The 13,091-nt window shown below is 39.0% G+C and overlaps 1 protein-coding gene across 9 annotated transcripts in view; it reads right to left on the bottom strand.

The window, feature by feature from the left end:
- CDON (cell adhesion associated, oncogene regulated) overlaps positions 1–13,091 on the bottom strand; it is a 92,982-nt gene that overhangs the window by 49,984 nt on the left and 29,907 nt on the right. For all 9 annotated transcript variants that reach the window (XR_009220744.1, XR_009220742.1, XR_009220743.1 and 6 more), the window contains 6 exons: positions 8,182–8,318; positions 6,303–6,575; positions 4,875–5,021; positions 3,558–3,701; positions 2,292–2,579; positions 717–986 (listed from right to left, as the gene is read on the bottom strand). Coding sequence is in view for 6 of the 9 variants with exons in the window: in XM_058544854.1 (XP_058400837.1) it covers positions 717–986; positions 2,292–2,579; positions 3,558–3,701; positions 4,875–5,021; positions 6,303–6,575; positions 8,182–8,257 (1,198 nt within the window). In the remaining 3 variants the exon portion in view is untranslated. The remainder of the gene's footprint in view (positions 1–716; positions 987–2,291; positions 2,580–3,557; positions 3,702–4,874; positions 5,022–6,302; positions 6,576–8,181; positions 8,319–13,091) is intronic.

Raw genomic sequence — 13,091 nt, 5'->3', positions numbered from 1 at the left:
ATGGGAAGATATCCAAAATATATGTTAAGTGAAAAATTCAAGGTAAAGAATGCTACCACCATTTAAGTAAAAAAAACAGATATTGTTGGGGCCGGCCCGGTGGCACAGCAGTTAAGTGCGCACGCTCCACTGCTGGCGGCCCGGGTTCGGATCCCAGGCGCGCACCGACGCACCGCTTCTTGAGCCATGCTGTGGCGGCATCCCATATAACGTAGAGGAAGATGGGCACGGATGTTAGCCCAGGGCCAATCTTCATCGGAAAAAAGAAGAGGATTAGCATCGGATGTTAGCTCAGGGCTGACCTTCCTCACACACACACACAAAAATATTGTTATTAAATGTGCACACACACACACACACGTTGTGTTTAACTGACTGTATATGTACATACAAGGATATTCAAGAAACTGATAAGACTAGTACTAAAGAGAAACCTGGCTGGCTGGGGAACAGGAGTAAGAGAGTTTTACCATATACCTTTTAAACTGTATTATCGGTTGAAAAAATATTTTTAAAAACTGTTTTTAATGAGCTTGATTAAATAAGGTTGCTCCTTCTTCAAAATGCCTGTCTGCAACTAGAAAGGAACGTGGAAAATGAACACAGTTCTGTTATGATGATAGGATTATTTCCTTTTAGTAAAAATGATTTAAATTTTAACCACAACAAAAGCCTATCTGTAAAGTAAAATTTCCTATGATTACCTAAAAGCCTACCTTTTTCAATGTCAAGTCTCCCAGTAGACTGCATAAATCCAATCCCATTGTCTGCTACACACTGATACAGCCCAGAATCTTCCAAGGTAACACCACTGATTTTCAATCTATTTCCTGCAGTTAGATGTCGTGGGGAAGGATGAATAGGCTGTGCATTATGAAACCAGGTACGGTTGGGGGCTGGGTTCCCATGAACCTCACAAGTAAATTGCACCGTGGCACCCAGAGACACAGTCTGATCCTGCAGTCCTTTAGAAATTGAAGCATGTTCTGAAAATAAAACATACAAATTAAACTCTAGCCCTCAAGATGTACTTTTTAAATTATCACATGAGTCATATAAAATCTTCTCCTTACCAATAACTAGTTGAAACCCAACTGTACTGTTTACTCACATTCTCCCATCTGCTGTAGTCATCAAGAAAAACTTAGAAATGTATTTTAACTTTCCTCTAATAGGATAACCATATGTTACTAATATGTTATAGTCTCTTTTCATAGATCTCTCCACACACTTAACTCCCCCCAACACACGCAAACACACACACACACACAGTTTCTAATCCTGGGCTTCTCTTAGTATTTGTTTCAGGTGATTTGTTTGAAATAAAGTAATAGTTTCCCTGGATTTCACACTAAATAAGAGCCAAAACAGAAGAAGCCCTATTCAGAAGTTAAATTCTTTTTATGGTCAATTCTGCGTTGACGTTAGGTGTCCACTGGGCAAAAGACCCTTCCTTTAGTATCCAGCAAGTCATTTTTTAGCCAAAATAAATCATCCATCAACATTTGTAATATATGCCCAAATTAAATGATTATGCATATTAATGTAGTCCTAATTATCATTCAACTTTAAAGGTCACTTACCATACACTTACACTGATTCCACTGTAACCTACATCAGGCTGTTGTTGCAAATAAACACATACAGAAGGTTTATAAAAACTGTATTTACTATGAAACCACTTACTACCTAACTTTTTCTGGTTTTCATGAAAATCTGTTTTGATAAAGAAAAACATTTTATGCTGCTGCACATGATAGTGAAATAGGTAGCGGGAAGAAAAGAAAGGAACAGCTTTGAGATAAAAGAGTATATACAGAAATGTGGGTAAAAATAATGCAAATTTTATGAGCCAGAGAGAGCGAAAGCATTCCACAAGGGAAAACAGAATGAAATAGATTCCATTTTGAGATAATATTTCCTAGTCAGTACTCTGTCTTAGTTACTACTACTGGATACTACACACTGATACAGCCCAGAGTCTTCCATCCTATTGAATTCCAGTCTCCTTCCTTCATGTCATTAAGAAGGAAGAACAAGCTGTGCCTTATATAACCAGGTTGAGAGTGAAGTTTCCAAGAACGTCCCAGGAGAAATGTTCTGCACCACCCAGAAATACTGCCTAATTCAGCAGTCCTTTAGAAAAATGAAGCTTGTTCTGGCTACTGGTATAGATATTCCTAGATAGTCCCTATATCACTTACAGTTCACAAATAGATCTTCCATTCAAACATCAGTTAGACCAGAAAAATAGCCTGACTTGAAAAAAAATTTAATAAGTAACATCTTACCAAGTACATTAACCATGTAAGTCACATGTTTTACATCTCCAGACCTGTTTCCCACCACACAGGAGTAGTTCCCAGAGTCCACTGGGTCAATGCTATCGGTGGCAAGATGAGAGTATAGCCTTTTCCAATTGCTTCCCAGCACAGCATCCTGACCGTCCTTCAGCCAGCGCACTTGAGAAGCCGGGACCCCACTCACCACACATTCCAGGGTTACATGGCTGTGAGAAAGAACAGCTAATGTCTGTGAAAGGGTGGGGTGAAGAATGTGAAAATCTTCTGACAAAGGTCCTGGAAAAAGAAGGGAAAACAAAAAATTATTAATATCAAGTATTCACTTTCAGTCTTTTCTTTAGAGAATCTATGAGCTTTCTCGTCTTCCCATTTATTCTTCTTTACACTAAAAGGTCCTATTTAGCAGCAAAATCCTTTTTAGTTGAGAATTAAAATTAAAAGATTTTGTGATCCTTTAGGGCTACTTCTGAATTAGCAGTTTGGAAATTCAGAACTCTCAACAAGTACAGAAACCACGACTTCAATGTGCTTTGACCATTGGAGCTACCTCAACTCAACTACCATAATCTAAAAATCAGCTATGACTTATCACATCTGAAAGAGAACAGATAGATTTTTTTTTTATAACTCACAGTTAGCCACCAACTTTATTACCAGTGATATAAAGTTATATTTTCTCTATAATTTCTTTTTATTTGGGCAAAGGGCAAAGCTCTCCACATGTATTCCACTCTGTCATCTTGATCAAAATTCTCTTCTAGGTCATAATTTTAAAACACGTACAGTACTATTCTATAATGCTTTTATGTATTTAATTTTTATAAGATTTCCCTATAATAAACCAATAGGATCTGTGAATTCTCATTTCTCAACTTTTGGGGAATGCTTATCAGGAATGCTTCTGAGGAGTCTTTTTTTGTGTGTGTGTGTGAGGAAGATCAGCCCTGGGCTAACAGCCGTGCTAATCCTCCTCTTTTTGCTGAGGAAGACCGGCTCTGGGCTAACATCTATTGCCAATCCTCCTTTTTTTTTTCCCCCAAAGCCCCAGTAGATAGTTGTATGTCATAGTTGCACATCCTTCTAGTTGCTGTACGTGGGACGTGGCCTCAGCATGGCCCGAGAAGCAGTGCATCAGTGTGCGCCCAGGATATGAACCCGGGCCGCCAGTAGCGGAGCGCGCGCACTTAACCGCTAAGCCACGGGGCCGGCCCCTGAGGATTCTTTCTAGTTACCATTGTTCTCCCAAATACTTACGACTCACAAGGAGCTTTCGGCCCATGGGTTCAACTTTTAATTCATGTGTGACAGGATTAAAAGCTGCACATTTATACGATCCCTTGTCCTCTAAGGATACATTCAAAATCTGAAGATTTCCTGATGGAAGGATTAAGTAATTCTCTGAGGAAGGAAGGGAATGCAGTTAGGCCTCTTTATGAAGGGCACCAATTAAAACTAACGAAGGTTGATAGTTACGCTTTAAATTTAGACATAGACTGGCAGCAAATAAGCAACTACGGAAAATTCATTAAGTGAAGGAAAGGGAAAGTCAAGGCAGAAAAGAAAAAAAAGTCAATAGGACTAGAGTAACAAAATCAAACCCAACAGAAACATTTAGCAACAGATCTTGTTGTCAAGCATTGAGAAGACTGAGAGCATAAGAAGCACATTTAGACAAAGATACAACAACCATAGCTACCACCTCGGGCAAACCTCTACCCGTCGCACTGACCACCCAGTTTCCATTCTTGCCTATTCATTTTTTTCTCAACAAATACATACTGAGTACCTATTTCCTTTTTCTTTTTTTTTTTTTTTTTGAAGACTTCACTATTTTGTGTGTGTGTGTGTGAGGAAGATTAGCTGTGAGCTAACATCTGTTGCCAATCTTCCCCTTTTTGCTGAGGAAGACTGGCCCTGGGCTACCATCCGTGCCCTTCTACCTCCACTTTATATGGGACGCCACCACAGCATGACTTGACAAGCAATGCATCGGTGCACGTCCAGGATCCAAACCTGCGAACCCTCGGGCTGCTGAAGTGGAGCACGTGCACTTAACTGCTGCGCCACCGGGCAGGCCCCATGAGTGCCTATTTTCTGTCAGCAATGGCCCAGGCACAAGTGAAACAGCCCTGAAAAAAGCAGGCAGGCCCTGCACTCATGCAGCCAACATTCCAGTGCAGGGAGTGGGGGTGGTGGAGAAAGGGGTCAATAACAGACAAGTAAACAAACACACAGATAACACAATGCTATGAGAAGAAATGAAGTTGACTAAAGGGGACCGAGAGTGACAGGGCACATTATTTTAGACAGGGCAGTGAGGGCAGTCTTCTCAGAGGAAGAGATAGAGTAGAGACCTGAATGAATCCAAGCAGTGAGCCCTGGGGGTGTGGACTGTAATCATTTCTATACTGCAACCATTTGTTCTGGTCCCCTCCACTTGACTTCTCAGAGTAGAGACAATATGTCTATATATTTTTATATCCACAGTCCCTAGCACACAGCGCTTAATAGTAGGTTGTTTAATGACATTTGTTCTGTCGGTGCCATTGGCTTTTCGTAATAAGGTCTCACCTGTGGAATGTTTCAGCCACTTTCCCCGGATTTTATAGCGCACCTCAGCTTTGGGGTTACTATCTGGTACCTCACAGCCAATGAAACCAGTACTTTTTTCTTCTGCTGTAATAACATGCTTTGTTGATGAGCCAAAATCACCAAGAACTAAAATAAATAAGTAAATAAGTAGAAAGGTAAGTAAATAAACAAATGCACATTTGAACTTTCTTTCCCAAAGGAAATTTAAAAACTAGAAATGACATCTGCAACATGGCCGTTTGTGGGAGCTAATCCCATTTCATTGAGTAGCATGATCTAATCTCAGAAAGCAGTTGGGGTAGAGGTGCACGGCTGAGGGCTGGAGCCAAGTCATGGCACTTCCAGAAGTCAATGCTTCCTGGAGACTACAAGAAAAGCAAACTGCTCTTAAAACATTCAGGAGAACTATAAAGCATAATATTCCCACTCTGTCAAAATAAATCCTCTTCAATCCAGTCCCTCATCAAAACTCACTTTCCCTATGCATCTTTATTCTCTTTGTAGAATAAACTCACAATGCAATACAGTGGCTTACAGGAATGACCCCAGGACATCGAAAAACAAAGCAGCATATCGTCTGAATTACCTGAATAGACTGACTAGGTCTCAATTCCTCTCAGTTTCGGTTTACTACAGACGGAGCCTACATGGAAGGGCTCTTTATGATCTCCAACACTGAAAGCACTCAGCAGCCCGCCACTAGGAATCCCGCCCTCCAGCGTGTGTCTTGGAGCTGTCCATGGGTCACAGCTCTACAAAAACATTTACTCTTCTCAGTTATGACAAACTCACTACTCCTGGAGAATCCAGATTTGTTCTGTAAATAGGGGTGCCCTTACAAAGACGTTTTCCATTACTGGAAGACATCACCGTTTGAAAGGCAGATGGCTCAAACTTACTAAGAAAACCACGCATTCCAGATTTTCCATAAGTTCAATACTGAACATTCCTTTCTTTACAGTCAGCTATTCTTTTCCTGCTTCTTTAGCCTGGTTTCAATTAAATAAATTAAAATCACTCAGTAATCAAGGCAAATAAAACAATTAGATGTGAAAGAAAGATAAAGGACTGCATGAAATAACTGAGTGTCAAAGTAGACAAGAACTTTGTTGTTGTTGTTGATATTAAGGACTTTTATATACTCACAAAGAAATTCACAATTCACATTAGAAAATTGTCCTGTGTAAAAAATCATTTCCATAACCTTGTTACAGATGAAGACATGAGGCGAGGCTCACAGAGGTTCAAGTACATTCCCCAAGTTAGACACACAGCAAGAGTCAAGGCTGGGATGAGAACTCCTACGTGTCTTACCCCAAAGCCCGTGCTCTTCCCACTATTCAAAAATGCAAGTACTAACACTAATTCCAGGAAAAAGCATATGTAACAGGGACAAATTAAACTCACCTGCAGCGGATACTGTTGCAGGGCCACTCACAATTGCACCGATGCTATTGTTGGCAATGCATTGGTAGTAACCCGAGAGGGAGGGGTTAAGAGAAAGAATAGTCAAAGTCCCCTGATGAATCTCAATCTGTTCCACGTTTCCATCCAATCTTTTTCCATTATGCAACCATGAGATATCAGCGGTCACAGGTTTAGCAGAACAATGCAGTACTACAGGTCCACCAAGTTTCTGGACAGCAGACAATGGCTCAGAAATAAAATAAGGTGCCACGTCTACAAGAGAACATACCCCACGTGCAAAAGGGTGGTGGGAGTGGGAGAGAAGGAGAGGGAGAAAGAAGAATACATGAAGTACATTTCATCGGAATCTACAGAACTAAAGGCAATCCCTTATTTTATCTACATATATAATGGTTCTTAACGCTTGTAAAAGTTCTAGGAACATTCTTAAAAGGCCATTTTTGGAAGAAAAAAGGCAACAAGGTAACCTAGGACTTAACAATTAGGGCAGAATAGATGAGAATCCTTATGATATAAATCAGACAAAATACTGATTCTATAAAAGAGAAATGGCAAACTGCTCTTTTACCGAAGTAGCTGTTAAGAAATGGGAGTTAAGAATCTGAAAAAGAGAAGATGACTGTCAGAATACAAAGATTCTCTCCCATATTACCAACAGGATTTGACTTTAAGAGCAAATTGTTTTCTAAATAAACGCTATGGTACCTTCTTCACTACCTTCCTTTAATTCTGTGCAACGTTTAAGAAAGCAGAAGCGTGAAGCCAGGAAGCCGGGCAAGCACAACGCCCACCCTGTTTTGGATATAAGCACAAACAGGGTGCCAATCTTAGTATTTTTGTTTGCTGTTTGGAAAAGTTTCACTTCTCATGTCTGTTCCTCAAGGAACTTGTGGGGAGGGGGGTTCTTGCTCTAAGAACTTTAATACTTGAAAGTATCCAAACAGTTCCCTCTCCCCAACCCAAAAAAGGGGGCAGGGGACAGGAATACTGTTGACCTGGTGGAATAAAATACATAAAAGGAAAAAAAACAGAAAATTGCTGAACCTACTTTTACAGGATGTTTTATCATTAATGAGATTAAGGGAAGTGTCTCACTTGACTGAATCTGAGGTTGTTGTTTAGCAAAACAAAAACAGAAATAAAGCTTCTAAATCAATTTTTTCCCTTACTAAATCTAGTAATAGTTATAGTATTTTTAACAGAGATAATAAATATTAATAACTAAATATCACTGTATTTGTATATATGTATATATAAATCTTTACACAAATGTAAAATAAAAAGAAATGTATGTGTGCCATGTATGAGGCTCGGGCTTATATACACATTTAACGATAAACACATTTAAGCTTTTCAGTAACCCAAAAAGTTAGATAATAAGTTAGGTAAGGTCATGAGAGACCTGAGATTTGAACCAAGTTCTCTCACTCCAAGTTGAGTACTATTACATGCTGATTCTAAAATTTCTCTTTGGTAGTAGGTAGTCAGCATTTTATTCCTGTTATAATTTCAAATTCAGAAATTTGTAACATATCCTCTTACTGAAAAAAGCATGATTGGAAAATATTTATTTTTAAGGCAACAAAAGAAATAAATAATAAAAGAAATAAATAAATAAAAGAAATAAATAAATAAGGACAATGATAGGAAGGCCTGCTAACGCCCAGAAGCACTACTAAGAAATCCTTAAATTGCTTAATTAATCAAAGTTTTTAAATCATTCAGCTGGTCAAACAAATCTTAGAAATGTCTTTAGAAACCATTACTATCGGCAAAGTATTAAAGTCAAAGTTCGTTTTTCAAGGTATAAAGATGAGGAAAAGTTTCAGCCAAAACACTACCATTCTTCCACTCTTACCTGAACTCACAGAAGAGCACAGAATCATAAGGGTAACATACAGCAGTGTCTGTAAGGGTCCGGGATCTGGATGCATAGCGCCAGATTACAGAAGTGAGCAGGACAGACTTCCAGAGCAAAATCCAGGCCTTGGCCCACTAAAAGACATCCAAACAAGAAAAGAAAATCTAAACTACAAAAACAGTTGAAATCTTTTATCTGAATAGCCAGAGTTGTTAGCATGATGGCTGCCATCTATTTTGAAAGCTCTGTATAGAGGGCACCAAACAAAAGGCATTTGATCCATATCTTCCTAATTCACAAACTAATTTCTAGTCATTAAAGTCAGAAGGGTTGCTCATTCTTGCAAGATGCTAAGATACCTCTTATTACACAGAATCAGTTGTTCCAAATGAATACATTCAACTGCCTTTAGTGCATTTCTGTTTGTACATCTCTAAGTACCTAAAACTCAACACAACCAAAAAGCATTCCTCCTCTACATTCCTTACAACAGATATAACAAAAACAACAAAATAATAGCTAACATTTGTTTAGTATGTGCCAGATCTCATTTTGGTGTTTTTAATATATTAACTTAATCTTCACAACAACCCTACGAGATAGGTACCACTGGTTTTCTTCGCCTTTTTCAGATGGGGGACACCATTTCGGTGCTTTAAATATATTAATTTAATGTTCACAACAACCCTATGAGATAGGTACTGCTGATTTTCTTCCTTTTTTTCAGATGGGGGACTCAGGCTCATGGATTTTTCAGAGAGATTCAAGCGCAGGTCTATGTGGGGAGTGAGCTTGGCGTGTCTGCAGAGCATCCAAAGACCACTGCAGTGAGAGTGGGATGAGCCAGGAAAAGAGCACAGAAGGCTGGGCCAGATCCTACACAGCTTCGAAAGCCATGGTCAAGATTTTGGAATTTATTGTAAATGTGACAGCCAGCGCTTAGAGGACTTAGAGAAGGGCAGTGGTGTGATCTCATTCATGCTTTAAAAAGATCCCTGGAGACTAGACTGAAGTGGGGCAGGAATGGAAGAGGGAGATCAAGCAGGAGGCAACGTAATCGCTCAGGAGAGAGATCTGCATGTGGTGAGTTAGACCAGGACGGTAGTGAAAAGTAACTGGATTCAGAATATATTCTAAAGGTAGAACAAACAGAATTTGCTGAAGGCTTGGATATAGAACATGAGATCAAGATGTGCAAGGATAACTCTTAGTTTTTGGTATAGCAGAAAAAATAATAGCCCTGTTTACTGAAATGTGGATGACTGGAGAGGAAGAGACAGATTGAAGAGGGGGTTGGTCTGCAGTTCTGTTTTGGCCAAGGTGAGTCTGAGGTATCCATCAGGCATCCAAGTACTGCTGTCAGGTCAACAGTTGCACAGGAGTCTGGAGCTGTGGGGAGAAGTCAGAGCTGGAAATGCAGATGTTAGACCTATCAAAGCCCTGGCCCTAGATGCGCTCTAAGGAAAATAAGTAGAAAGAGGAGAGGAGAGACCAGGCAGGAGCCTGGGGATACTCCAACCTTTAGAGACTGAACGGAGGAGAAGCAGGTAGCAATGGAGACTAAGAAAAAGTAGTCAATGAAATAGTAAGAAATCCAGGAGAAGATTATCTCCAGGGAGAAAAATAAAAAATACTTCTCGAAGAATAGAGTGATTAACTGTCCCAAACACTGCTGAGAAGCCCAGTAACATGAGACACCAACGGAAAGGCATAATGGAGATCGCTCGTGACATTGCCAAGAGTGGTTTCAATGGAGAAGGGACAAGTGTGATGGTGGGTTGAGGGTAGAATGGGAGGGCAGAAGACAACAAAGCAGGCACAGAAAACTCCTTCAAGGGTTCTCTTATAAAAGGGCAACAGAAAAATAGGGAGAATTGCTGGAGATGGATGGCACTCAAGCAAAGGTTTATTTTTGTGTTTTTTTTAATATAGCGATAAGAAAGCTCATTTAGCAAAACTAAAAAAGTTTCACAAAACCCAGCACTGGCAAGGATGTGGGTAAAAATCACTATCATATAGTGTTGGTGGAAATATAATTGGTAAATTCCTTTTGGAGGGAATTTGGCAATATCAAAAATCATTCCTATGTTTACTGAATGCTTATCATATGCTAGGTACTATTCTAGGAGCTGTGGATACAGCAATTAAAAATATATAAATAAAAATAAGTAACACCGACAAAAATGTATACCTTACATTCTAGTGGGAGAGATGGACAATAAACAAGATAAATAAAATTAATAAAATTAACAATGCCCATGCCATCCCCTAGATATGGTTCATTCTTCCTTCTCTGTGCTACCTCTACACCTACCTACCATGGCACCCACTACTCTGTTCTGCAATTTATCTGGTTATATAACTATGTCCGCTCTGAAGGCAAGAATGGCATCATATTCAACTTTGTAAATTCTAATGCCAGAAAACAAGCACTTAACAGATGTTTCCTAAAATGAAAAGAATACCTTAACATGATGCAATTCCCACAAGCATCTTAAAGAGTAGTATTTAAAGTGAACTGTCATCTCATCTGAATTCAGCATATTCTAGCTATATTGTTTATTCCTTCACTTATTCATTCATACATATGATTTTAAAAATCAGCAAAAATATAGTAAGTGCCTACTCTATGCCAGGCACGATGCTAGGCTAGGGATCCAGAGTGATGGCTATGTCCACAAATTCTCCTCCACATTCCTGTCTGGCCAGGGCTGGACACAGAGTCTGCGACTATGGAATACAACGAAATGTAATGACAGCTACGTTAATGACAGTTTAGAAATGAGAATTTTACATGCATATTCATTTATGTAAAGAAAGGTTAATTCTAACCATTGGTAAAATTGGGCAGTAATACAAAGCAAGGCACCTTAGGTATGCTACTTTTAATAAACCAAGTAATATCTTCCAGGATCTGCTCACTTGTCTATGCCAAGTACTCCAAAATCTACAAGTTGCAAACTCAAGTTTATCTAGATCACAGACTATCAGTTCATGGACTGCCTTTGAAACTTTTTCTTGCTGACCTCCTGACAAAGTGAGAGAGGGTATTTTGGTACCACTCTTTGGCAGAAGGGGCCAGCTGTGTGAAAACTTCTTTTGGTTTATTTGAATTCTCACTTGGTTCAAGGGTAAGAACTGACACGCCACTGGCAGGCAGTCAAGGCAAAGTAAACATTCAAACAACGTGTTAGCAGGAGACGCTTCTGAGAGAATGAGGACCAGGAGTACTACTTCTTTTTGCCAAATCCTTCCTCAACTATTTATTTATTAAAAAGCAGTGAAACACACTCCAGAGTCAACTCTAACCCTAGCACATGATCTACTGAGTTCCGTTACAGCTGTCCCTTCAAACTTCACAGCTCATTACTGCTACCTCAACATTATCACACAGGACTATCCTTTATTAATTCTGTTTTTCTATTAGGTTAACATGCTGTCAGTTGATTTTGGAGGTTGGAAAGAACTTATGACCATAACAGGCATTTACCAAATATTTGTTGACTTGGGTTATATTTATCCACGGCAGGGTTGCTTGGCTTGTTAGAGAACTGGGATAATGAGAACAAGGACATGAGTTCTGTTGCCACATGGGTCAGTTATCTTGAAATTACATTCAATAGCCACCAACAGCAATCTAGGTCCAACCTCACAATAAACATCACTGACCACAAAGAGAGTGAGATGATAGATAGGTCAGAGTATATCCATTAGCGCTACGGGAAAACTGTTCAATATTATGTCATTTTCAAAAGGACTATCTTTATCAAAAAGGGACACCCAATGATATTAGCGTTATTGCTATTTTATTAGTAAGTTATTGGAAAAAAATTGAAATATATATATATAATAAATTTCCCCTGCATTGCTCTAGCAAATGAATAATTTTGGTTGGCCAAGTTTACCACAACTGAACAAGACTCCTGCCACCTTCATACACACAGGTCAGTGGCCTTAACATCTATGTCATCTTTCTTACCCATAAAAATTTACCTTAGCCATGGAGACAACAGCCCTAATTTCCTCTGCATATCTCATCCTCTGAAAACAGTGGTCAGCAGAGAAAAAGTCCAGGGTAAGAGCACACCAGCCCACTCCACCACACATCACTTAGGCACATTACTTGCCAAAAGTTGTTTGACTTCTATTCTAGCATACATAACATTCAAATACAGTCATACACTGCATAACAATGTTTCAGTCAATAACGGACGGCATATATGAAGGTGGTCCCATAAGATTAGTACCGTAGAGCGTAGGTGTGTAATATGCTATACCATCTAGGTTTGTGTAAGTACATTCTACGATGTTCGCACAACAATGAAATCGTCTAACGACGCATTTCTCAGAACTATCCCCGTCATTAAGTGATACATGACTATATTCCCATGCAAAAATTAAAAACAGAATTCTGATTTAAATTATATCAGATGGAATAGAATTCTGATTTAAACCACACTCATTTTTCAGACTTCAGTGTTTTTCTCACTTAGAATTTTTTTAAAGCCTCCAATGTTGTTAATATGGCAGGTGATATTTTAAACAAAATATTTAAGTTTTTTTCACATAGTCTACAATGAATATGTTGTTTTACAAGTAAAAAATTGTTAAAATTTATGCAAATACTCATTGACAAAAAAACTCACACATTCAGCATAGAAAACGTGGAAAATACATAAATGTACAAAAAAGAAAGTAAACATGACAATTCCACCACCTATGACACAATACTTCAATGCATTTCCTTCCAATCCTTTTCATATATGTGTATACTTACATAACAGAGATCATAACATATACGCAGTATAGTTTTATTTATTTTTTTTTGGCGAGGAAGATCAGCCCTGAGCTAACATCCATGCCAATCCTCCTCTTTTTTGCTGAGGCAGACTGGCCCTGGCTAACAT

The sequence above is a fragment of the Diceros bicornis genome, chromosome 7 (genome assembly GCF_020826845.1).
Source record: "Diceros bicornis minor isolate mBicDic1 chromosome 7, mDicBic1.mat.cur, whole genome shotgun sequence".
In the NCBI taxonomy this organism is placed as follows: Eukaryota; Metazoa; Chordata; class Mammalia; order Perissodactyla; family Rhinocerotidae; genus Diceros; species Diceros bicornis.
This window is presented reverse-complemented; position numbering and strand designations above follow the sequence as displayed.